General features: G+C 42.0%; 1 protein-coding gene across 4 annotated transcripts in view; it reads right to left on the reverse strand.

Moving 5' to 3' along the window:
- LOC109917930 (putative ubiquitin carboxyl-terminal hydrolase 50) overlaps positions 1–21,876 on the reverse strand; it is a 28,656-nt gene extending 6,780 nt beyond the window's left edge. For 2 of the 4 annotated variants that reach the window (XM_048616064.1, XM_048616066.1), the window contains exons 1-4: positions 21,569–21,876; positions 15,785–16,003; positions 15,268–15,463; positions 69–233 (exon numbers count right to left, since the gene is read on the reverse strand). In XM_048616064.1, coding sequence (XP_048472021.1) covers positions 69–233; positions 15,268–15,463; positions 15,785–16,003; positions 21,569–21,588 — 600 coding nt within the window. In that variant the 5' untranslated portion in view covers positions 21,589–21,876. Of the gene's footprint in view, positions 1–68; positions 234–15,267; positions 15,464–15,784; positions 16,004–21,121; positions 21,160–21,568 lie in introns of those variants that run through there. The other 2 variants (XM_048616065.1, XM_048616067.1) reach the window with 2 other exon arrangements.
- Between the last annotated feature and the right edge of the window lie 356 nt (positions 21,877–22,232).

The following is a 22,232-nucleotide window of genomic DNA, read 5'->3' on the forward strand; positions in this document are numbered from 1 at the left end:
AGGTTTGATGGGCAGAGTGGCCAACTCCTATTTCTTATGTTCTTAACAAGCTGGTGATACTCTTTTACCTGAATGGAGCATCTGTTGTCAGGAGGCATCGGCAGAGACAGGCTCAGGAAATTCTCAGTTTGGCTAGATTTGTGGTAACAATTTAGACACAATTTGACATAGCTCAGCTGGCCCTGAAACAGCTTTGTAACAATTGACGTTTCCATGTTTCTCATTCCTGTAGACTGATGAGAGAAAAATCATTTATTCCTTTTGTGAAAAATCTGGAGATTAGCATCTAACCCCTGAGCAGAGCAGCACTTTCACTGAAAAATTGTCAGCAACTCTTGTCACCTTATCATCTTCCACAAAGTCAGCTGTTCAAACACAAATAAATTTGGTTGGAAAAGCACTGTCACAGAACAACTAGGTCTGTTTGTCTGTCTTTTCTCTTGTTCTTTGTTTCTGCGGGTTGAGCCGAGGACTTCCCGTTGGATTGCTCCAGGCTCATCAGTAGGGTACTGCAGTCCTAACTGTTACCTTCTGCAGGATGACTGACCAGGAAACAACCCTGCTGTAAATTCCTAGAGTTAGTTGTGTTGGACGGACTTACAGACTGATAACCAACCTGCATGGACATATTACAGATGCACCTTCGATGAATCATGAGAGGCATAGATAAGGTGAACAGCAAAGGTCTTTTCCCTCGGGTGGGGAATCCAAAACTAGACGGCGTAAATTTTAAGGTGAGAGGAGAAAGATTTAAAAGGGGACCTGAGGGTCAACTTTTTCACACTGCCAGAGAAAGGTGTAGATGCAGGGGCAGTTACAACATTTAAAAAGGTATTTGGACAGGTACGTGAATAGGAAAGGTTTAGAGGGGTAGGAGCCAATAGGCAAATGGGACTGGTTTAGCTTGGGAAACCTGGTTGGCATGGACAAATTGGACCAAAAGATCTGTTTCTTTGCTGTATGACTCTGTGACCAACAAGTCCTGGAGTGGGACTCAACCCTTGAGCTTTGGACCTAGATGTTAAATTGTGAACACTGCACCTGGTGATCTCCCACCATTATAAACTTAATTTAACAAAAACAGTTCCAACAACCACAGCAATTAGAAAGTTCTCAATTATGGGGCACCCACTTATTTATTTTAAATGTAGCTCCCAGCACCTGGCAATGCAATCCTTGAATAATTTTATTCATAATTTCAACCAGTCAGCTCACACATGATGGACAAGTCAATCTTCACCAGGTGAAGATCAGGCCTTCCATTAACTAAATGCACTATTCAAACCAACTCAGAAATGCTTCTGTGCTTTCACACATCTACATACGCAGGGCAGTGGGAGGGATAAAATAGGAGTGTCAGAACTCACTGAATCATGATCTCCCTCCTCCCAGTCAGTCAATCTCAACACACTACCATTTCTGAAGAAGGGTCTAGGCCCGAAACATCAGCCTTCCTGCTCCTCTGATGCTGCTTGGCCTGCTGTGTTCATCCAGCTCTACACCTTGTTATCACACTTCTTGTTAATTCACTTTAACACTCCCTTATCTCCAGAGGAGCTTGAACATGAAAATGTGTTGTTCCTTTTTAGGTTCACTAGTGAACTTTTAGTACCATGTAACAGAGAGTGCATTTAAAGTCAGTTTTAATAAACATAACGAGTGAGACTATTCGCTGGTTCCTTTGTATAAAGTGCATTTAGAATGTGATAAATTGTCTAGAACAGTGTTTGGAGTTGTACAAAAATTACCTGTGGTTAGGGGCTGCAGAAGCGAAATTGGTAACTTCAGCCCTAATCACAGAAAGCCTGAGTGAGGTTAGCAGCTAGAACAGTTACAGATACAATGTCTTTTTTTCCTTCATTTGAGGTGACCAAAGTAAAGTCCATCACCAAACATCAAACTAATACCTCAAGCAAATTTTAGAGTCGCCAAACTCCCTTTAAAAATGGTGATAATTCAATGTTAATGTTTAGTTAGTCTGTTTTAACTGAAATTCAACAAGCAGATCTAAAATTAAACAAGTTCATACAATGCAGCCACACTAAAGCTGAGGCTGAGGGAGTTCTGGAGTTCAGTGTTTAAATGAGGTTTTGATAAGGAAGTGGAGATCTCCTGACAGACTTGCAGACAGAGAATGGATGGGTTATTCATCAGGTAGTGATACTGCCCAGATATTATAAAGAGATATTACAGGTACCATATTAAATACCCATGGCATATAGGAATATGCAAAACTCATGCAAAGATAAATTGGCATTTTTATTGGCTATGTGTCTTCATAAGGACATATGATGTGTTTTACAGAACTGAACTATGTGTCAGCTCAGCAAAACTGCAATATAGAATGAAACCAGCAACTTTATCCACTTTCCTGAATAGCTCTTCACAAAACAGCTAGAGTGTTACTGTGTATTAGCAAAAAACTAAAGCTGGACACAATATATCCTTCCAACTATTGATGTAGCAACTCAAATTCCAGAAGCTCTTCCTTTGAAGACAATTGTAACTAGTGGTGGTAAAAATTAACATTTTACTTGTTATGGATTACCAATAGAAATACAGTTGGACCAAAGTTCCAACTTCACATCTAAACTTTTTAAAGATGTATAAATTGGGTATAAACCATTTGAAGACCACAGTGTTTCATTCATAAACTCTGGGAGCTTTAGAGAGATATCATCAGACTCTCAAGATAATGGTTGGATTTTGTGCCCACATTTCTAGACAGACTCACAGGACCATGGAAGCTAGCATAGAATCATTTAAAAATTTCAAAGGCGAAGATAAAGAATGATAGACAAATGTACAGAAAACAGAACATTTCAAATGGGAGGCTAACTGTTAGTTTTTTTGTAAGTTGAACATCTGCAAGTGAGATTCAGTGGTCCATACAGAATACTTAAGAAAGTCAGTGAAGTGAGTTGTCAGCTATGTTATATGAACATTATTATAATGTAAGGAAGAACAGAAAGAGCAGGTGTTTCAGATGGTAAACGTAATGCAGGATGACAGAGACAGTGAGAATGAGGTAGAAGGAGATGTAAGCAATTCACAGGGTGAATATCCTGCAATCCAATTAGCCAACAATGAACTACTGGGACTTTATTCTCGTACTTAGAGGAAGGAAAACAGAAGGATTCAGTGAAGGTTACATATGGAATTCAAGGAAATCTGTAGAGATCTATTTGTGTGGACAACCTTAACCAGACATGATAGACCAAACTGATAGACCAACTTCATTGTTGGTTAATCACAGATTTACAAATTCAGGTGAATTGAGATTCAGAGCATATCAGACAATCACTTGATTGATTCTATTCAAAGTAGTTGGGGTTCTTCAGTGGAATTAGTTCCTAACTTAATGGGTGACTAGATTCTGTAGAGATTATAGAACAGTAAATGCAATATCGAACCAGATTTAAATCTAGGTTATAAAGGGACATTGATAGGATGCAGAGCTGGGCTGAGAAGTGGCAGATGGAGTTTAACCCTGAAAAGTGTGAGGTGATTCATTTTGGAAGGACAAACTTGAAAGCAGAATACAGGGTTAACGGAGAGATTCTTGGCAGTGTGGAGGAGCAGAGAGATCTTGGGGTTCATGTCCACAGTTCCCTGAAAGCTACCACCCAAGTGAATAGAGTTGTTAAGAAGGTGTATGGTGTGTTAGCTTTCATTAACAGAGGGATTGAGTTCAAGAGCCGTGAAGTTATACTCCAGCTGTACAAAAGCCTGGTTTGGCCACAACTGGAGTATTGTGTCCAGTTCTAGTCGCCTCATTACAGGAAAGATGTGGAAAAAGCATTGGAAAAGGTGCAGAGGAGATTTACCAGGATGTTAGACAACAAGGTGCAGGGCTGGATGAACACAGCAGGCCAAGCAGCATCATAGGAGCAGAGAGGCTGACGTTTCGGGCCTAGACCCTTCATCAGAAAAGGGGGAGGGGAAGGGGGTTCTGAAATAAATAGGGAGAGAGTGGGAGGCGGATAGAAGAGGGATAGAGGAGAGGATAGGTGGAGAGGAAACAAACAGGTCGAAGAGGCGGGGATGGAGCCAGTAAAGGTGAGTGTAGGTAGGGAGTTAGGAAGGGGATAGGTCAGTCCAGGGAGGACGGACAGGTCAAGGGGGCGGGATGAGGTTGGTCGGTAGGAGTTGGAGGTGCGGCTTGAGGTGGGAGGAGGGGATAGGTGGGAGGAAGAACAGGTTAGGGAGGCAGGGACGAGTTGGACTGGTTTTGGGATGCGGTGGGGGGAGGGGAGATTTTGAAACTTGTGAAATCCACATTGATACCATTGGGCTGCAGGGTTCCCAAGCGGAATATGAGTTGCTGTTCCTGCAACCTTCGGGTGGCATCGTTGTGGCACTGCAGGAGGCCCAGGATGGACATGTCGTCTGAGGAATGGGAGGGGGAGTTGAAATGGTTCGCGACTGGGAGGTGCAGTTGTTTATTGCGAACCGAGCATAGGTGTTCTGCAAAGCGGTCCCCGAGTCTCCGCTTGGTTTCCCCGATGTAGAGGAAGCCACACCGGGTACAACAGATGCAGTATACCACATTGGCAGATGTGCAGGTGAACATCTGCTTGATGTGGAAAGTCTTCTTGGGGCCTGGGATGGGGGTGACGGAGGAGGTATGGGGGCAGGTGTAGCACTTCCTGCGGTTGCAGGGAAAAGTGCCGGGTGTGGTGGAGCTGGAGGGGAGTGTGGAGCGGACAAGGGAGTCACGGAGAGAGTTGTCCCTCCGGAAAGCAGATAAGGGTGGGGAGGGAAAGATGTCTTTGGTGGTGGGGTCGGATTGCAGATGGCGGAAGTGTCGGAGGATGATGCGTTGGATCCGGAGGTTGGTGGGGTGATACGTGAGGACGAGGGGGATTCTTTTTTGGTTCTTATTGCGTGGACGGGGTGTGAGGGATGAGGTGCGGGAGATGTGGGAGACACGGTTGAGGGCGTTCTCGACCACCGAGGAGGGGAAGTTACGGTCCTTGAAAAACGAGGACAACTGAGAGAATACTCCTCCTCCCACCCACCTTCCTGCAAAAATGCTATCCCCTATTCCCAATTCCTTCGCCTCCGCCACATCTGCTCCCAGGATGAGGCATTCCACTCCCGTACATCTCAGATTCTCCAGCATCTGCAGTTCCTACTATCTCTTTACCAGGATGTTGCCTGGAATGGAGGGAAGTCTTATGAGGAAAGGTTGAGAGAGCTAGGGCTTTTCTCTTTAGAACGACGAAGGATGAGAGGTGACTTGATAGAGGTGTACAAAATGATCAGAGGTGTAGATAGAGTGGACAGCCAGAGAATTTTTCCTAGGGTGGAAGTAGCTATTACAAGGGGGCTATTTAAAGTGAGTGGAGATAGATATAGTCAGAGGTAGGTTCTTTACTCAGAGAGTGGTAGGGGTGTGGAATGCATTGCTGGAGAGGGTAGTGGAGTCGGCCTCATTAGGGGTATTTAAGCGGCTATTAGATATGCATATGGATGATAGTATAAGGTAAGGGTGGAGGTTAGATAGACCTTAGGATTAGGGTAAAATATTGGCACAACATCGTGGACTGAAGGGCCTGTACTGTGCTGTACTGTTCTATGTTGTATGTTCTTAACACAATTCCACAGTTTGACTACAGTGTTTGCAGTGTCCCAATTCCTTACAAAGATTGATTTATTACAGAGGTACAGCAAAGTATCACAGTGCTAAGGAGATATCAGTTAATTTTTACACCAAATGGTTTGCATTATCAAATTATGTCTTTCAGGTTTAAAACACTGCAGCTACATTCTAAAGACTTAAGAACCAAGTTGTAACTTGTAGCATGTCATATCGATGCACATTAATACATGGAAACAACATGTAATATAATTGAAAGCCTTCGGTAGGGTTAGCTGACTTTGTAATAAATCTTGCCAAGACTGAGCTTATAAGAAAGTGAGGGTGACTTACCAAGAACACATCATACACAGCAAGTATTGCCAAGAACAGCGAAAGTAAAGGCTTTGATAGAATTCTCCGTTCCTACAAGTAACTAGGAAATGGAGATTTTTGGGGATGTGTGGTTTCTAACAGAAATTTTAGGACAAATTTTTACAGGATTTATCATGGCAAGAGGCAAAGCTAACATTGACCCACCAATCCAGTATAGAACACCCCCAGCTTCACTAAACCTTTTAAAATGACAATTAATCCTAGTTACTGGAGGGTAGCTGTGGGTTTATTGCAGGATGATAAAGTGAGTACTTTTCTAAGAAACTGAGTCAAAAGAAATACTTTGGTTCTAGTCTGGGAAACACAATCACTTGAACACTTAGGAATGACTGTTATGACCACAAACATAAGACATAAGACATAGGAGCAGAAATTAAGCCATTCGGCCCACTGAGCCTGCTCCGTCATTCAATCATGGCTGATAAGTTCCTCAACCCCATTCTCCTGCTTTCTCCCCATTTCCCTTGATAATCATGAACCTATCTAACTCAGTCCTAAATATACTCAATGACCTGGCCTCCACAGCCTTCTGTAGCAGTGAATTCCATAGATTCACCACACTCTGCCTGAAGAAGTTTCTCCTTATTTCCGTTCTAAAAGGTCTTCCCTTTACTCTAAGGCTGTGCCTTCGGGTCCTAGTCTCTCCTACCAATGGAAGCATCTTCCCAACATCCACTCTGTCTAGGCCATTCAGTATTCTGAAAGTTTCAATTACGTCCCCCCTCATCCTTCTAAACTCCAATGGGTATAGTCCCAGAGTCCTCAAACATTCATCATATGTTAAGCTTTTCATTCCTGGGACCATTCTCGTGAACCTCCTCTGAACCCGCTCCAGGGCCAGTACATCCTTCCTGAGATATGGAGCCCAAAACTGCACACAATACTCCAAATGTGGCCTGACCAGAGCCTTATAAAGCCTCAGTAGTACATCCCTGCTTTTATATTCAAGTCCTCTCAAAATAATTGCCAACATTGCATTTGCCTTCCTGACTACTGACTCAACCTGCAAGTTTACCTTGAGAGAACCCTGGACTAGAACTCCCAAGTCTCTTTGCACTTCAGACTTCTGAATTTTCTCCCCATTTAGAAAATAGTCCATGCTTTTATTCTTCTTACCAAAGTGCATGATCTCACACATTGTACTCCATCTGCCGCTTCTTCGCCCACTCTCTCAACCTGTCCAAATTCTTCTGCAGTCTTCCCACCTCCTCAATACTACCTTGCCCTTCCACCTATCTTTGTATCGTCTGCAAACTTAGCCAGAATGCCCTCATCAAGATCATTAATGTATAAAGTGAAAAGTTGTGGTCCCAGCACTGACCCTTTGTGGAACTCCACTTGTTACCGGCTGCCATCCTGAGAAAGACCCCTTTATCCCCACTCTCTGCTTTCTGCCAGACAGCCAATCAAACAAATGGTAATATAATTCCTGGGCTTTTGAAGAGAAATTTAAAATTCAAAATGCTGGACTCTTTTAATGGAGCTTGTTAATTCAACCTCATTACATAAGAATTGTTCATATTGCTAATAAGATAATGTAATGGCAGATGCACTATCCAAAACATAATGATGCTGAAATCGTTTGGAGATTTTTTTAAAATGGCAAGAAGTTATCCAAATCCTGTATAAGGAGTGAGTAAGGATGGTTCTTTTTACTGTTGTGTTTATCAGTCATATTTACATTGTAATGAAGTACATCTGAAAATGGCATTTATACAGAAACATCGGAGACAGGAGCAGGACTAAGCCATTTAACCCTTCAAGCCTGCTCCACTATTCAATACAATCATGGCTGATTTTTGAGCTCAATATGCTAATCCCCAGCACCCTGTATCCTTTGTTCCCTTTAGAACATAAGGACATAAGAACAGGAGCAGGAGTAGGCCATCTGGCCCATAGAGCCTGCTCCACCACTCAATAAGATCATGGCTGATCTTTTCTTGTCCTTAGTTCCACTTACCCACCCTCTCACCCTGGCCCTTAATTCCCTTACTATTCAAAAAATTATTATCTTAGCTTTAAAAACATTCAATGAGGAAGCCTCAACTACTTCACTGGGCAGGGAATTCCACAGATTCACAACCTTTTGGGTGAAGCCATTCCTCCTCAATTCAGTCCTAAATCTGATCCCCCTAATTTCGAGGCTATGCCCTCTTGTTCTAGTTTCATCCACCAGTGGAAACAACCTCCCTGCTTCTGTTTTATCTGCTCCCTTCATCATTTTATATGTTTCTATAAGATACCCCTTCATTCTTCTAAATTCCAATGAATATATTCCCAGCCTATTCAACTTCTCCTCAAAAGCCAACCCTCTCAATTCCAGAACCAACCTAGTGAATCTCCTCTGCATCCCCTCCAGTGTCAATACATCATTTCTCAAGTAAGGAGACTAAAACTGCACACAGTACTCCAGGTGTGGCCTCACCAGCACCCTATACAGCTTCAACATAACCTCCATGCTTTTAAACTCAATCCCTCTGTCAGTGAAGGACAAAATTCCATTTTGCCATCTTATTTACCTGTTGTACCTGCAAACCAACCTTCTGTAATTCATGCACAAGGACATCCAGGTCCCTCTGCATACAGCATGCTGCAATTTTTTACCATTCAAGTAATAGCCCCTTTTACTTACCAAAATGGATGACTTCACATTTATCAACATTGAATTCCATCTGCCAGACCTTTGCCCACTCACTTAAACTATCTATATCCCTCTGCAAACTTCCAGAATCCCCTTCAAACTTTGCTCTACCACTCGCCTTAGTGTCATCCGCAACTCCAAATCATCAATGTAAATTATAAATAATTGCAGTCCCAGCGCTGATCCCTGAGGCACACCACTAGCCACTCTTTGCCAACCAGAAAAACACTCTTTTATCCCGACTGTTTGTTTCCTGTTAGTTAACCAACCCTTGATCCATGTAAATACATTTCCTGTAACACCGTGCACCTTTATCTTATGCAGCAGCCTTTTGTGCAGCACCTTGACGAATGCCTTTTGAAAATCCAGATACACTACATCTACTGGGTCCCCATTGTCCACTGTGCTTGTAATGTCTTCATAGAATTGCAGCAATTTGGTCAAGCATGACCTGCCTTTCATGAACCCATGCTGCATCTGCCCAATGAGGCAATTTCTATCTGGATGTCTTCCTGTTTCTTCCTTGATGATAGGTTGAAGAATTTTTCCCACTACAGAGGGGAACATACAGAAGTTAAAAAAACTGGCCTATAATTCCCCATGTTTTGTCTACATCCTTTTTGAACAGTGGCATCACATTTGCTGTTTACCAGTTTGCTGAAACTGCCCCAGAGTCCAGCAAATTTTGGAAAATTAGCACGAGTGCATTTGCTGTTACACCTGGCATCTCTTTTAGTACCCTGGGCAGGAGACTTGTCTGCCTTTAGCAATAGGTCTACCTGGGCAATAACTGCAGTCTACCCAGTGATGTCCTCATCCCGTGAATGAATAAATAAAAAGCTCCTTTAACTTGCCCAACATACGTCTTTCATGATAATGATCGTGTCTAGATCCTCACCTAGCTTAGTCTCTTTGTCATCAATTTCTGGCAAGTTATTTGTGTCTTCCAAGGTGAAGACTGACACACAAAACCTGTTCAATGCCTCAACTATTTCCTCATTTCCTATTATTAAATCCCCCTTCTCATCCTCTAAAGGACCAAAGTTTACTTTAGCTACTCTTTTTCATTTTATATATTTATAGAAACTTTTGCTATCTATCTTTACATTGAGCTAGTTTAGTCTCATAATCTATCTTACTTTTCTTAATAGCCTTTTTTTGTGACTTTCTGTAGACCTTTAAAGTTTTCCCAATCTTCTAGTTTCCCACTGGTCTTTGCCACTTTGTACGCCTTATCTTTCAATTTGAGAGCCTCCTAATTTCCTTAGACATCCATGGCTGATTACCCCTTTTCCTACAGTCCTGCCTTTTATACTTTTGCAGAGCACTTTGAAAAAATGCTTTGAAAGTGCTCCACTGTTCCTCAACTATCCTACCATAAAGTCTTTGCTTCCAGTCTACTTTAGCCAGCTCCTCCCTCATTTAGCCACAACAGCTACATCCACCTCCTCCTTGAAAATTTGATTTCTCAAGTCATGCTGAGAACATGTATTTACAGACTGAGAATTGGAATAAATGCAAGTTTTGGTCAGTTCCTGAGTTACAAAGAGTTTATCATGTTGACTTCTTGGAAGTCAAAAGTCAAAGAATTAGGGATTGTCTGCTGTTTATAAAAGTCAACTGACTTTTCAGAGAATACAAGCTAAATCTTTTAAGAGAGAGATTTAAAATAATGGGTTTTATTACTTCCATTGTAGGACAAACACTGTGCTGGTCACTGCATAGCAACAGCCTCTGGACTGAGGTGCTGTATATTTGCTTCTGTACACACTTGGATGCTGGAGGGGTTTACAAGGAAAGGGACTTGTTCTTTTCCTTCAGTGAAATTTTTAGGAATTCTGAAAGTTTCAAATATCAGAGTTTCTGTTTCCTGTCTGAAGATCTTCCATTACCCTGTGACTGTTGGTTTAGAGTATTGATTTTACAATTTGCCTTTCAGCAGCTCAATGCTGACACTGGGAAATATGTTAACATACACCTTACAGCGAGAGCTATACACCCATTATACTGCTATTAACAGACTGCAATCCTCCACCTGCTGGTGTTGCTCATTAACACAGCCTTTAATTCATCTCTAAGTCCCTTATGAAAGAGAATGTGAGGCACAGGGCTATCGAGTTGGACTAATCACTGAATCGCTCCATGCAGAAGACCATATTTGCACAAGCCCCATGAATAATTCAGTATCCTGCCTTTTCTCTGTAACCCTGAAAATTGTTTCTATTTAAACAGAATCATCCCTCTGAACACCTCAATTGAACCTGCCTCCTCCTCCACACTTCCAAGGAGTACATTCCAAAACCTAACCATTTGTAAGAAAAAGCTTATTTACACTTGTATTTGCTTCTTTTATAAAATACTTTAAATCTGTCCCCTCTGGTTCTTGATTCTCTTATGAACAGGAGCAGTTTCTCTCTATCTATCCTGTCCAGGTGCCTCTTCAATTTGTAATTTTTTTTATTAAATCTCCTCTCAGCCAAGAAAAACACACAGTCTCAACCTTTCCAAACTATCTTTGTAGTCAAGTGATTGAGAAACAGTTAAGAGTTGAAGTATATTGTCAAAGGGAGAATAAGAAGCAAGGAGTAGTTGTACACTTTGGTAAGAACGGTATAGTAACGGAAAGGGTTAAGGCTTTGCGGAGTGAACATAGAAGGCTAGGTTAAAAAGCAGAACCTCAAAAGGTAATCATCTCTGGTTTACACCTGGTGCCATATTCTAGTGAGCGTAGGAATAAAAAGATAGGGCAGATAAATCAATGGCAGAAGAGTTGGTGCAATATGCAAGGGTTCAGATTTTTGGATCATTGCAATCTCCTCTGGGGCAGAAAAGACTTGTTCAAAGGGATGAATTTTACCTGAACTGGAAAGGAACCAATATCCTGGTGGGGAGATTTGCTTTGGGTCTATTTCAGGAGCCTTTAAACTTGTTGGGGGAGGGGCACAGTTTCCTAAGTATTGGTGAAAATAGAAAGAGAGATGAGGATGGTTCTAAATCAGAAAACAGCAAATTAGTTAGAAAAGACAGACAAGAGCAAGTCAGAGGATGAGGTTAACTCTGAAGAATTAAACTGCATTTATTTCAATGCAAGGGGTCTTACAGGTAAAGCTGAAGAACTCTGGGCATATATGGGAACATGGGATAGGAACATGATAGCCATATTTCTGTAATAGCAAGGGAGGGACAGGACTGCATCTCAATGTCCTGGGGTATAGATGCTATAGGAAGGATATAAAGGGAGGCAAGAGAGGCAGGGAGGGGAGTGGTGTTTTTGATGAGGGAAAATGTTATGCTATACTTATAGATGATATTTCTGAGGGATAGTCCAGTGAAGCTACATTGATGGATTTGAGAAATAAGAAGGGGATGATCACTTTGATGGGATTGTATGTAGCCCACCCCACAATAGTCAGAGGGAAACTGAAGAGAAAATATGCAGTGAGATTGCAGATATACACGAGAATAATAGGGTTATAAAAGTAGGGGATTTTAACTTTCCAAACATAGATTGGGACTGCCAAATTGTTAAGGGTATGGGTGGTGAGGAATTTGCTAAAAACAAAAATAAGGAAGGATCACTCAACCTGACACATTAACATTGATTTCTCTCCACAGATGCTGCCAGACCTGCTGAGGTTTTCAAACAATTTCTGTTTTTGTTTCAGATTTATAGCATTCACAGTTCTTTCAGTTTTTATTTAGGAATTTATTAAATGTTTTCAAGAAACTTTTCTTTTTCAATATATAAATGTTCCTACCAGACAAGGAGCACCACTTGACCTCCTCTTGGGAAATAAAGCAGGGCAGGTGCATAAAGTGTTAGTGGGGGACCACCTTGGGGCAAGTGATGAGAATTCTGTTAGTTTAAAACTGGTATGGAAAAGGATAGACCTTCCATAAAAGTTAAAGTTTTTAACTTTTTTTTAAATGGTAGGAGACAGGAACTTTCAAATGTTGATTGGAATCAGCTGTTCACAGGTAAAGGAATGACTGACAAGTGGAAAGCTTTCAAAAGTGAGATAAGGAGTTCACATGCATTATGTTCCTGTTAGAGTGAAGGGTAAGGCTGGTAAGATTAGGGAACAATACATAAATAAAGACATTGAGCATCTGGTCAAGAATAAGAAAGAATCATATATTAGATATTGATAACTGGGATCAAATGAATCTCTTGAAGAGTATAAATGGTGTAGGGGCATTCTTAAGAGGAAAATCAGGAGGGCAAAAAGGGATACGAGATAGCCTGGGCAGATAGGGTTAAGGATAATCCAAAGAGATTTGACAAGTATGTTAAGAGCAAAAGAGTAACTAAGGAGACAATAGGGCCAGTGAGGTCATCTATGTGTTGAACCTCAGGAGATGGGAAAGATACTAAATGAATATTTCACGTCAGTTTTTTTACTGTGGAGAAAGAAATAGAAGCTAGAGAACTCAGGGAAATAAATATTGATATTTTGAAAACAGTTCACATCACAGAAGAGGAGGTGCTGGAGGTCTTAGAAAACATTAAGGTGGATAAATGTCCAAGACCTGATCAAATGTATCTCAGGACACTGTGGGAAGTTGGAGAAGAAATTGCAGGGCCCCTAGCAGAAATATTTGCATAATCTATAACCATCGGTGAAGGGTGGCTAATGTTGTGATTTTATTTAAGAAAGGTGGTAATGAGAAGCCTGGGAACTGTAGACCATTGAGTCTGACATCAGTAATGGGTAAGTTGTTGGAGGTGACTCTGAAAAGATAGGATTTACATGCATTTGGAGAGGCAAGGGCTGATTAACGATAGTCAGCATGGCTTTGTGCATGGGAAATCGTCTCTCATAAACTTGACTGAATTCTTTGAGGAAGCAACCAAAAAGATTGACGAGGGCAGAGCAGTAGGTGTTTTACTTGGACTTTAGTAAAGCCTTTGACAAGGTTCCACATGGCAGACTAATTAGTAAAGTTAGATCACATGGGATTCAGGGAGAGCTTGCCAATGGGATACAAAATTGGCTTAACGACAGGAGACAGAGGGTTGGGGTGGAGAGTTGCTTTCTGGATTGGAAGTCTGACCAACGGTGTTCCACTTTTGTTTGTCATTTACATAAACGATTTAGATGAGAACATAGGAGACATATCTAGTAAGCTTGTGGATGACACCAAAGTTGGTGGTATTGTGGATAGTGAAGAGGATTATCAAAGATTACAAAAAGAGGTCTTGATGGATTGGGTAAGTGGGCTAAGGAGTTTAACTTAGATGGAGAAACAAACAAGGACAGGATTTATACATTTAAGGGTAGTGCTGTAGAACAGAGACACCTAGGAGTTCAAGTACATAATTCTGCGAAATTTGCGTCACAGGTAGAGAGGGTGGTTAAGAAAGAGTTTAGTACGCTTGCCTTCATTGCTCAGACCTTTAAGTATACGAGTTGGGATGTCATGTTAAGGTTGTATAGGACATTGGTGAGGCCTCTTCTGGAGTACTGTGTGCAATAATAGAGTCACAGAGTGATACAGCTTGGAAACAGATCCTTCAGTCCAACTACCACTTGCCATTATCCCAAACTAAACCAAATTCTACCTGACTGCACTTGGCCCATACCCTCCAAACCTTTCTTATTCATGTACCTGTCCAAATATCTTTTAAACATTATAAGTGTAACTGCATCTACCAATTCCTCTGAAATTCATTCTAGACATGAACCACTCTCTGTATATAAAAAGAAACTGCCTCTTATGTCTTATTTAAATCTTTCGCCTCTCAGTGATTAGGAACAGCCTGTCACTAATTGACAGTGATGGGGCTGTACACTCTCGCTCAGTAACACAACCAGGGAGGCAACCCACTGTCATGAAACCATTTCAAATCAAATGCAAGAACAGAGAGCTACAGGGAAAAGAGTACAAATTGGTTACGATTCTTAAAAATCTCAAGCTCCATGTTTCACACAAACCAGCTGACAACAACCAACATTGTCTCAGAGAAGGGATCAAACAGGGAATTGGAGGCACAGTCCCAGTTCAAAGTTTCCAAAGTATTTATAAACAGATTTGTTCTGGGGTTGATGAGCCTCTTCATTCAATCAAATTAACCTAGACATTTCCCCAAGGAAAGAAGCTGGGATTTCAGAGACATGGTGACATCACTCCTATAGGGGCGATCACTCAGAATCTAGATCAATGTTCATTTTTGTTACTACTAAAAAGTCAGGATGTCATCTTTGCTTTCAGCTCTGGCCCCAAAGTCACCCAGACCCCAGTTGCTCTGAGATCTCCTGAGGTGACTTTCCAAATTCACCATCACAATAGCAACTGCCACCATACTCCACTCATACTGGCTCCCAAAGCCAATCAACTCATTCTCAAGGCCAGATATCGACAGATCAGCTTCAGTTCCCAGCCCTTTGCAGGAGTGAGGTGATCAGGACTGCTCAAGTCTGAGTGCCTAATGGGATCAATCACAATTGGTTAATCAGAAAAGGGCAGCAGTCTAGAGCAGAGGGATTTGATACAGTGACACAGGTCACTCAGTTACTGAAGAAGAAAAATAGATGAATATTTTAAACCTATTGAAGGGAAAGAAGTGGTCAGTGCTATTATTGAATTGAACATCTACCTCTCCGACAAGTTTTCTGTTGCACTTTGGGAGGTTTCTTTTGCTACTTACTCTCTTAAGATCATTGTGAAGAACATTTAGGAAAAAAAGCAGCAGTTCCTGAGCATCCTGTTGTGTACCATCAGAAAACGATGCATGCAGTTTGCCAAGGACTCGCTTCACTTCATCAGGAAAGATATAAACACAATCTCCAAGCCACATGTCCATGACTAAAGCAGAGAATGCATTGGATAGCTCTCCCCGCCCTCTATACAAGGAAAAGAAACTTCTATTAGAACAAAAACTCAACTTTTAATGACATTTATCTATTTTACAATCTCCTCCCCCAGTGAGCCAGTATCCTGATATATTTATGTATGATTTGCCCAAATAGCAACAAAACACTACTTTTCACTGTATCTCAGTACATGACAATAATAAATCAAATCAAATCCCCTCTAGGTAAATCACACGTCAGGAAAGCCCCAAAGTGTCACTCCTGGAATGGACAGGGTTCTGGAATTGAAATGGCCATTCCTTGAGCCTCATTTTCCTGTCACTCTGATGCTATTCCCTGGAATGCTCTTACCTGTTTAGATCATCTGCATAAGCTCCAGTTATGAAATACTCCACCAGTGGAGTGGTGTTGCAGAGACACTGCAAGATGCAGTTCATGTAGCAGGTGTTCCCCGAATTTCCAAGCCCAGTCTGCCCTGTGCCACCTGAGTGCCTCTCGATGCCAGTATTAGACACACTGGATTCCAAGGAGCCATTGCTATATTTAGGAACAAGATGGTAGTATCGAGCTCTGAGAGTTGTGGGTTGGGTAAAAGGAGAAAATAAAAATAAAACTAATTATTACTAACTTCCAAGTTACAAGAGTTGAAATCTCTCTTGTTCTGGGATGCAGTTCTCAAAACAATGGAATTGTCCCTGATTCTCACTCCCCATCCTGTTGTTTCCTTTACTCAATTTAAAACTACATTCTCTGCGGATTGTATTGAGCTCAGAGAGTACACTGCTGTTCAAAGAGATGGGTGAGGGGTTGGGGTTGGGATTGCCGAGCGAAAGTAACTTAAATCACCCAGACTTCCACTCATTCTGTGTATTCAACAATCTTTGTGGAACTGAGAAATCCTTTCTCTGAAGTTACATGGGCCAGGGCTTGTTACAGAGAGTTCAATTTCCCAACTTCACAATTAAACATCACCTGGTGAATAGTGAACAGGACAGCAACAAAACAGGCAGGTAAATAGCAGATATACAGATAGTGTGAAGTGATGGTGTTTGATCAAAATACCAAGAGGAAGAATGTTCTGGAGCTGCACTTCCCAAACATCGTTTCTCATTGTGATCTCAATTTGAAGCTCGGACATTGCTGTAGGCCCAGATTGTGGAGAGAGGTGAAGGCAGGCAGCACTGTTAAACACACTCATGTTTCCACTGGGCTTTTATTGGACAGGAAACAGCTGCAAAGATCATTCCATAAGGCTGTGCCCACCATCCACTCACAGCCCACACTTTGGAGAGAGCTGTGCAAAATGCAATGATATTGAAGGGAGCAGCTCAGAGAATAGAGTCAAGCAGACATGCACATTAACAAATCTCCAAAGGTGACTGGGCAAGTTAATGAGATGTTGAAGAAAACATGAGATATTTAAGTGAGATGCTGAAGACAAAACCATTCTATGCTTTTCTTAATCAATAGATAGGCCTCAACATGTCTTATGTACAATTCCAGGCATGATATGTTAAGAAGGATATTAAGATTTTGTATAGGGTACAGTCAGGTTTTACAGGATGTGATAGCTCAGTCATGGCAAGGTTAATGAAGCTGGAATTCTATGCTCTGCAGCAGAAAAATGGAGGGAGATTTACTTGGGGGATTTAAGTTAGGGGGGATTTGGTAGGTTAACCTGATTTATGCTATTTCTTCTGGCAAGTTACTCAGTAACTAGACATCACAAACTTAAAGTGATTGCTCAGGGGAAGAATGGCCTTCAACCAGAGAATTAATAAAGATTTGGAAAGCGCTCCCTGAAAAAGTAACGCAATCAATCCTACAGGAAAGCATAGGGAAAATTTTTAAAGGGGACTTGTTTCTGGAGAAACTATGCTGAAGACTGTCCACTGAGCAAGGTCTAAGCAGTCCACTGCAAAATGAATAACTGGAATTTTCTAAAAAACAGAAAAATACACAAAGATTTAGTGGCTTTTAGAGTAAAGCTTGACTTTAAAACCATTTGCTCAAAACACCATTTCTTCAACCCTGACTTTGCAGATGATATGAGTGAGAGTTTGGAGGGTGAGAAACTGCAGCTGCTGGCGAAGGAAAGGATTCATTCTCACAGGCAGAATATTTGACTCTGCACTCATGCAGCCAATCATGTTAGTGACACACACCACTCATACTCAGCCAAGTGTTCTCGAGATGTCAGTTTGACTGACTGGGCCAGTATTTATTGTTCATCCCTAGTTGTCCTGGAGAAGTTGGTGGGGAACTGCTGCAGTCTGTGTTGTAGATAGACCCACAATGCCCTTAGGGAGGGAATTTGTTTCCTAGATAATGTCAAGCTTCTTGAGTATTGTTGGGGCTGCACCCACCCAGGCAAATGGAGAGTATTCCATCACATTCCTGACTTGTGCCTTGTAGATGGTTGACAGGCTTTGGGGAGTCAGGATGTTGGTTACTTGCCGCAGTATTCCTAGCTTCTGACCAGCTCTTGTAGCCGCTCTGTTAATGTGGTGAGTCCAGTTGAGTTTCTGGTCAATGATAATCCCCAGGATGTTGACAGTGGGGGAATTCAGTGATGGTAATACTATTGAATGTTAAGGGGCAGTGGTTAGATTGTTTCTTATTGGTGAAGGTCATAGCCTGGTATTTATTTTCCACTTGTCAGCCCAAGCCTGGGTATTGTCCAGATCGTTTTGCATTTGAACAGTGTCTGAAGAGTTGCGAATGGTGCTGAACATTGTGCAGTCATCAGTGAACATCCCCATTCCTGACCTTATGATGAAGGGAAGGTCATTGATGAAGCAGCTGAAGATGGTTGGGCCGAGGACACTACCCTGAGGAACTCCTGCAGAGATGTCCTAGGGCTGAGATGAGTGACCAACAACCACCATGACCATCTTTCTACATTTCAGGTATGACTCCAACTCACAAACTTTGTCCCCAATTCCAATTTTGCTAGGGCTCCTTAATGCCATATTCAGTCGAATGCAGCCCTGATGTCAAGGGCTGTCGCTCTCGCCTCACCTCTGGAATTCACCCCTTTCGTCCATGTTTGAACCAAGGCTATAATGAGGTCAGGAGTTGAGTGGCCTTGGCGGAACCCAAACTGGGCATCACTGACCAGGCGCTGCTTGATAGCACTGTTGATAACACCTTCCATCACTTTACCAATGATCAAGAGTAGACTGATGGGATGGGAACATTTGTCGTTATTCCAGTCTGTTAACATAATAGCAGTAACCAACTAATCATAATTTCTCAGAGACAGCATATGGTGGTAGAGCAGTCTGATTGTTCAGATACATTCACTGCCCTTTCACAATTACAGAACAACACTGAGACAAAAATTTCACACAATTCCCCTGAAGATTATTTCACGGTTCAGAAGATGCTCAGTGGAACAAACCACCTGAGAACACAATCCAACTGGAAACTTCCTCATTGCAGCTGGGAGGATTGGTCAATATTTCCAATAACAGGGAGTGACTGTGGGTTGTCATTTAGTCACTGAACAGTTGAGGATACCAACAGCTATTAGAATTAAATTTTATCATCATGTTTACTCAGGGAAAGGAATACAGGAGTACAGTGAAAAGTGAACAAAGTCACCATTTTCCAATACCATCTTTGTTACAGAAACCAGAATTAAAAAAACAGATATAAAAGAAACCAAACCAAAGTGAAAGAAAAAATGTCCAGATCTTAAAGTGCCATCTCAGTAAAAGGTGGTTGGAACGCTCTGCCTCCGATGCAGAGGAGTGTGTTCAGGCACATTCAAGACGAAAGACATAGAAATTAAGATAACAAAGAAAAGCATGCTTATAGATAGAAAATATAACTGAGAACCAGAGTTAACATAGAACGTTCCATGGGAGGCAAAAAAGTAAAGAAAAGATGCAGAGAGGGAAGATGACTCCTACCATAAAAGGATGTCTCAATCTTTTAGGGGCATATAAATATTGAAAAGGTTAGTAAAAGGAGGAGTGGGGGCAATTAGGAACCGAAAAGGGGAGTTATACATGGAGGCAGAGGACATACTGAGATATGAAAGGAATGCTTTGCATCTGTCTTCACCAAGGAAGGTGTTACAAAGGCCCTAGTCACAGAGGAGAAATCTCAGTCACTAGAAATTGACAATTGACAAGATCAGTGACAGATGGTATTTAATCCTGATAATTGTGAGGTGATGCACTTTGAAAGAAGTAACAAGGGAGTACTCAATGAATGAAATACTAGGAGGCAGACAGGAACGGAAGGATCGGGGCATGTTTGCCCACAGGACCCTGAAGGTGGCAGGAGGAGTTAATAGGGAAGTTAAGAAAGTATACAGGACATTTGCTTTCATCAGTCATAACAGATGATCAGAGCTGGGAGGTCATGTTGGAGCTGCATAGAACTTAGGCTAGGCCACAGCTGGGGCACTGTGTGCAGTTCTGGTCACTAGACTATAGGAAGGATGTGATTGCTCTGGAGGTGGTGCAGAGGAGATTCATCAGGATGTTGACTGGGAGTAGTTTAGCAATGAAGAGAGGCTGGATAGGCTCAGATTGTTTTATTTGAGCTGAGCAGGTCAAGGATGGAGCTGATTGAGGTGTATAAGATTAAAAGAGGTGTGGACAGATTGGATAGAATGCAGCTGTTCCCCTTAATTGAGGGTCAAAACAAGGGGGCAGAATTTTTAAGGTGAAAGGCAGGAGGTTTAGAGGCGACCTGAGGAAAATCCTATTCACCCAGAGGGTGACAGAGATCTGGAATGCAATGCCGAGGAGGGTAGTTGAGGGCACGGAACCTCACGGCCATTTAAAAGTACTTGGATGGGCACTTGGAATGTCATAACATTAAAGGCCAAAGGGCCAAATGCTGGAAAGTGGGACTGATGTAGATTTAGAGCAGTGCAGTATCGATGGGCCAAAGGGCCTCTTCTGTACCGGACAAGTCTATACGGAAATGGTATTAATCCCTAAAACAGTAAAAAAAAAACCCAAACCATCAAACACCAGGCTGTTTCTGTCAGGATGAGAGCTCACTGTTCTAGTTAAGGACACCAAATTCAACTTGCAAAATGGAAAATGGAATCTTTTCAGCAAATCTGTTTATTGTAACAATAATAATGTTTATCTTCGAGAACAAGACTCTGCTGATAACCCACAGAGCCAATGAGAGGAAACTGAGTGCCAAGGGAGCGCCACACTGTCGGGAGGTGGGAGGTGGGAGGTGGGGCACTGAAGGAGCGCCGCACTGTCGGGTGGGGGATAGCCAGCGCTGAGGGAGCGCCGCGCTGCCGACACAGCAACCTGGATGGGACCTTGCTGTGCCCCATGTATTTCCTCTAATCCAGCAATGACAACACCTGGCAAGTACCTGCTGGTTGTAAAGCACTTTAGAAAAGGGGCACTGTGATTCAAAATTTAAGAAATTCTTTCACCCACAACAAGAATCCTGCTACTTCAGCCATGTGATCCATAAATAGGAACAGTCAAAGGTAAGTGAGCAGAAAGATCCCAACAACAGAATAGAAATAAACCTCACACACATACACAACCCTGTCTAAAACCCCCACGACTCCCATTTGGGGGTAGCGCCAGGACAGGGGATGGTCCCAATATTGGTGTCCCTGTCTGAGAAACTCTCCCACTCCCAGCTCAGCCCCCTCTTTGGTGTGATACACCCCACACAACTTGCCCCACTCACCTCATTCCTCCTCCTGCTCTACCCTGAATGAGGTAAACAAGCACAGGTCAATGTGGATTGGACAATAAGCTTTGGATAATTAAACTTTCTATTCCAGTCTCTGTATGATTTCTGTCAGATTTTTAGCTACATTTTGTTAAAATCATCAAGTTTTTTAAAATTAAAAATTCAAAACATTCACCTTCATTTTTAAAATGTGTCAGCATTGTCCCAACACAAAAGGAGGCCATTCAGTACATTAAGTTTATGTTGTTCCTATACAGGAGCCCAGTCAGTATCACTCCCCCTACATAACCCCCGAAACTCAGCAAATTCATTTTCCTCAAGACCAGTTTTCAAGCAGCTGTTCCCATTCTTGTTGTTAAAATGTTTTAACAATTGCCCAATAAACCAAATGGGACAGATTTTGATCACAAAAGCACTGATGGATGTACAGACTAGCCTTACCTACTATTGTTACCCTCCATAGAGATATGTCATCATTACAAAGCTAAAATTGTAAGAACTCTGTGACCCGATCTCTTCCCATTAATCTTCAGTAACCACCAGCTCCCGTGATATCATTGCATGAAATGACATCACAAAGTAACAACAAGAGGGTGCAATCAAAGTGAAGGGTTTGTGTTAGCACCCAGTCCCCATCAGGACAAATTCACTCTGCAAAGGTTTTTAAAGGATGGCAGTCGACAAGTTGATCAGTGAAGGTACAGCAAGCTCCAGGAGGAGTGGTTGAGTTTTCTGGTCAGACAGGCAAGGCCATTAGTGAGTGTTGAATGAGATTGAACTCAGTGTTCATTGATGCTGCTTAAACTCCCCCTGTCTTTCTGATTGGTTGTACTTAAGGATATTTGTGTAGCCAATCACCACAATCTTAGCCAATGGGTTAGCAATCAGGAATTATGGCTGAGCTTATTTCAACATCTTCAGTTTAAGGAATTTGCTGCTGATTGTGTGAACTCATACATGTGCCCTTTGACCTCTGAGATCTGCAGTTTACCATCTCCCAGTCTGACCATCATTCAGTTTCTCGTGATTGATTATGTTCAGAAAGTTACAGATCTGAGATTAAATTATCGAGTGAGCATCAAAAACAGGAAACATCTGATCCTGG

The sequence above is a fragment of the Rhincodon typus genome, chromosome 33, assembly GCF_021869965.1.
Source record: "Rhincodon typus isolate 14 chromosome 33, sRhiTyp1.1, whole genome shotgun sequence".
Lineage (NCBI taxonomy): Eukaryota > Metazoa > Chordata > Chondrichthyes > Orectolobiformes > Rhincodontidae > Rhincodon > Rhincodon typus.